The 5,011-nt window shown below is 36.9% G+C and overlaps 1 protein-coding gene across 1 annotated transcript in view; it reads right to left on the bottom strand.

Annotated features, from left to right (window-relative positions):
* The window catches only part of map2k1 (mitogen-activated protein kinase kinase 1), a 15,940-nt gene extending 11,364 nt beyond the window's left edge, over nucleotides 1–4,576 (bottom strand). Inside the window, exon 1 of the mRNA XM_014013681.1 lies at nucleotides 4,343–4,576. Coding sequence (XP_013869135.1) covers nucleotides 4,343–4,425 — 83 coding nt within the window. The 5' untranslated portion in view covers nucleotides 4,426–4,576. The remainder of the gene's footprint in view (nucleotides 1–4,342) is intronic.
* Between the last annotated feature and the right edge of the window lie 435 nt (nucleotides 4,577–5,011).

Raw genomic sequence — 5,011 nt, forward strand, 5'->3', positions numbered from 1 at the left:
GTACATTTTAGAAAGAAATACTGTATTAGAATTGATGAAAATCAGCATATTGATTAGAGCTTCTCAAAAACTACATACACTCCAAAAAGAGATTGTTGGATTTACTTCAGCTCAACTAAAAAGAGAAAGAGTAAAGCAACTTTCACGTYTTTTTAAATAAAATTTGAAAGTTGCTTTACACTTACTCACCTCAGTTAAGTGCAGATTGCTGACATTACGTGGTTAAGTAAATTCAACAATCTGTTTTTTGAGTGTAGGAATTGCAAACAAAAATCAGCGCATCTGAAATGTTGTAAACTTGGAAAGACAGAGAGGAAGATTAGGTTAGATACATCAATAACATCTTGTTTTTGTTTGTCTTTTTGATTTTTGTGCTCTCATATCTCCTGTTTTAATATTTAATTCTTGGCTGGCGTTGTGTGTTTCACTCATCTAAAAGGCTGTCTGTCTTTTTACGATGCAGCAGCAGCATTTGGCTGKCTAGAATGTGATTTTTTTAATTAATTGGTTTATCATAGAATAATGGTTTGATTTCAGTGAAAAGCTTGCTGATTGGATTAGGCTTATCTGCATCCATTATGCAATACATTGCTAGTGTCAGCATCCAGTCATTCTGTATACTGGTACAAATTATTCAAAATAATGCACTTATCCAAATGCATGTTTCTGAAACATAARCCAATTTTCTCATTTTCTGTTTTAATGTTTTTGGACACCTTCTTTTTCTTCTTAAATTAGAATACTTGAAGGTACACAGCTGTTACTACTGATTTCAATTATTTAATTACTGTGTTTTTTTTTCTTTGACAAGTTTAAAAAGATACGAGAAAGAGATTTATGCATCTAAAATATAAAAACTAAACTGTTTTCTATTCAAAAAGACATTTAAATATCTGTTTCGTTTTAAAACTTTACTTTTAGCAAACAACACCTTTCTTTTCCAGATTCTCTTTCAGATGAAAAGTTCCTTCAAGAAAAATAAAAACATTATGAAGTGCTTCACAACTATTACTCCAAAGGATATTTGTCTAAAAAATCTGATTAAATTTTAGATGACCACAACAATATTTTTTTTCTTCCACAGAACACATTGAAAATCCATATTAATCAAATTTTATCTTTTTTTTTACTGTAACAGTTTCATTTAACTTTTTAAAAAATATTTTCCATGTTTTGTCAGTTTCAGAAAAACAAAGCTATCCATACTTCAGACACAGATCAGAACTTGAAGCTAACAGAACGTAAATAATTGATTTTTCATTCAGTGAGGTTTGAAAGTGTTGAGACTGGAGGATATGATAAGAGTCTTTTAATGCAGACCAATCAAACAAATCTTAATGAACTTTACTTATCATTCAGTTTTTTTGTTCATAAATCCATCAAGACCTAGTCCTTAACAAGCAGCAGCGTAAATAAAGACATATTTCATATCCTGAAGGAAGGTTTCATGGATCAGGATGAGTCATTGTAGTGAAGATTATGACTTTTTATTTATCTTTGACACAAAACATAAAAATTCCATTACTACCCATTATTATTATTATTATTAAAACTCATTATTATCTATCCCCCCTCCCTTTTTAGACATTATGTTCTATTAATCCCCAATGGGGACACTAGATCTTGCACATGTGGAGCAGTGGGCTGCTATCTAAGGCCGCCAAGAGCAGCAGGTGTTACAACCCTTGCTCAAGGGCTCACAGTGAAGGCATGGAGATGCTTTACCTTCCCAAATTATTTGTGCCAGTCAGGGGATTCAAACCTGTAACCTCATAATCGCACATTCTCTAACCTCTGCACCATCACTCTGCCTGTATWTCTGTTTGTTACCAAAGCATGTTGTAAACTGCTGGGTAAAATTTCATGAAACCTGCTGAAAGTTATCACTGGAAGTACATAAAGATAAATTTTTATAGTCAACCAGATTCAAGATGGCTGCCTGAGCCTACTGACATTTGAAAACACCAATCAGGAGTCTTCAATGTTTTTCAATGCCTCATTTATCCAACTGCTATGATTCACGGTAATGTGTGTTTAAAGACATGACGCTGAGACAAAAAGCCTGTTTGTTTTTCACAACCCCTCTAGGGGTTGTAATCCCTTTGTTGAAGACCTTTGCAGTAAATGGTTATATCTCACTTTGCTTTACAGATATTCACTTAAAACTGGATGTGATTGCTTGATGTCATTGTGCATATTATATTTTTAAGCTTTGTAAAAAAGTGGCTATAACTGAATTATTTCTCAACATCACCTGGCTTTAGTCTACAGCTCTGGCATGAAAGGCAGTTGAGGCGATTTGAGGCCTTCAATTATCATATAAATGTAATTCAGTTCAATTCAAAAACACTTTAATGATCCCAGAGGGAAATTAGGTTGTTKGTAATGTAAWTGGTAATACTTCCTGAGCTATAAAGGATTTAGCTTCTCTGCAGTGAAAAGCAACTAAATAAGTGTAAAGTTTATACTGAAGGACAGACAAAAACAGGTTTTCCTCAGACAGCTGAGACTGAACACTCAGCTGTCTTCAGAAGAACACCAGACTTCAAACTTTCCCTCAACAGGTTTCAGCTGGCCTCAGTGCTCAGTGGAGCAGTTTTATCAGAGGGAAGATTCCAAACCTCGTTTGATTCACAGTGGTTCCCATTAAATCCTGCCCCACAGCAGCAGCAGCAGGAGTCTGAACGCGCCGCAGGTATTACATCACCGCCAACAGCCTCTGCTGAACAACAGCTCTTATTAAGAGTTTTAAAAAAATGCTTACAACTTACCGCCGTGATCATGTGCCTGCTTGTGTTGCTGTGTCTGTTAGCAAAACATATCTTGACCCACAAAACGGATTTTACTGAAACTCTCTGGAAGTTATCACTGGATATGTGTCTGCATATATCAACCTGATTTAAGATGGCTGCCACTGTTAATCAAACAAACCAAACACAAAAATGACCATAACTCAGTCAGTTTTGCAGATTTTGAATTGAAATTTGTTGTGGTAGTAAATGAGAGTCATTCACAAGACATATGCTGAGAACYAAGAGATTGTTTGAGATCTTTGTTTTAAACTTCGGCTCGGCATTAACCATAGAACTCAACACTGTCTGTCTGTTAGCAAAGTATCTGATGAGTTAGTGATCAGATTTTAAAGAAGCTCTCAGGAAGTAATCACTGGATGTACGTCTACAATTCACTAACTTTTAGGGTCAACCCAGTTTAAGATGACCGCCACAGCTGTTCAACCAAACCAAACAGAAAAATGGCTGCAACTCAGTCATTTTTACAGATATTGAGCTAAAGTTTGGTGTGGTAGTACCTGAGAGTAATTCACAACACAAAATATAAGAACGAACAGATGCACCATATTTCTGGTTAAAACCTTGACGTGCAAGGCATATGCATTCATTTGAGGAGTGCTGATTTCAGCATTTATTAATCATTTGTGAAAATGTCTCTGATTAGGGTTGAAGCAGAGAGGTGAAAAATCCTAATAAAGTCTCAGATACTTTGTTTGTAACTATTCTGTGTTAAATAAAGACGTGCGCTGCGTTTTTCTTCACTGCGAAGTCCATAGATGGCCTTCACTCGACTGATCCACTGCTGGAACAAAGTATTCTGCCTTAGCAACACTTTGGAGGAGCAGCTCCTCACCACGGTTGAGACGTTATGTAATTTTCCTCTCAGCTGATCCAAATGAACTGGTTCTTCCTGGAACAAAACAGGGCTGGAGTGCTGGTGTCACAACAGTTTTCTATCTCCAGTCCAGCGGTTTTAGCAAAAGGTGCTGGGGGAGCAAGGCTCTGCTGTTTAACACTGTTCTGTCCTGCTGCACAAAGTGATCTGAGCTGGAGCTGATCTGGACAATTACTGTCAAATTTTACATAATAAAAAATGGGAAATTCCACTTTATTCAGCCAGTTCAGATAGTTGCTGGAAAGGTTTGTTAAATGACAAAAAATAAGTTTTAGTTTGATCAGTTATCAGGGTACAAAATGTGCTGGATCCATTAAATATCACGTGTCTTTTTATTTATAAAAATGATGATGATCAGGAAGTTGTACCTTTTGTTTAAACCTATTTTATAATTTAAAACTAGGGGGAAAAAAACAATACAATAACCAAAATCTACATTAATGTGTTCAGTAAAACCCGACTGAGCTGGAGAGGAGATTTGTTTTATTTGTTTTTCAGGGAACAAACAATACATTTGTTATTTCCTCAGTRATAAATAATTAATTATTAGTGCTCAGACACACACTCCTTCCTGGCTGCTGTCATGAATCCAACACACTTTTTAAAAAATGATTTCTGGATCAGATTGTGAGTCTCAGCAGCAGATAACACTCACTCTGAGGCTCCGGTTCCGTTTACAGCGTTCCCATCAGGAATCGGGTTGAGCTGGATCGGTTCTGGCTTCCTTCTCTTCTGCATGATGATGATGTTCCGCACACACACACACGCACACACTCACACACACAGCGGAAACAGGAGAAAATCTGCGGAGTCGATCAGTTTGGAGGTAGCGGAGCAGAAGCGGCTGCTGCTGCTGTTCGGGGCCGGACAGAGTGGATGCGGAGTGGGAAAACGTCACGGCGGGTTTCAAGGCTGGTCTTCCGGGCCGCGCGGCAGGACTTGGTGCAGCGCGCCCTCTGCTGGTGACGGCTGATATYACCAGGCTGACACTGAGAAGACTGAAGCCTTCTGAAAAAGTCAGTAGTACATAATACTGAAATAGTTTTAAAGAGACTGTGTTGAAGCAAAATAAAAAAAAAAAAAAAAACCTAGCTGCCCTCAGTAAAGAATTACCATGATAGTCCGGATTCTGTCAAAAAATTAAAATAAAATAAAATAAACAAATAAAAATCATGAACAATCAGTATCTTACCTGTTGTAGATCCATTTTTGAATGTCTTATGTTTGGCWAAATAAGTTCCCATCAGACAGTTATCTAAAACTTCCTGGGAATGTTCTCTAAAGTTTCTCTGAAAATAATCTTTACATGTCCTGATGCATCTCA

This window comes from Austrofundulus limnaeus, unplaced genomic scaffold (genome assembly GCF_001266775.1).
Source record: "Austrofundulus limnaeus strain Quisiro unplaced genomic scaffold, Austrofundulus_limnaeus-1.0 Scaffold104, whole genome shotgun sequence".
Classification (NCBI taxonomy): Eukaryota; Metazoa; Chordata; class Actinopteri; order Cyprinodontiformes; family Rivulidae; genus Austrofundulus; species Austrofundulus limnaeus.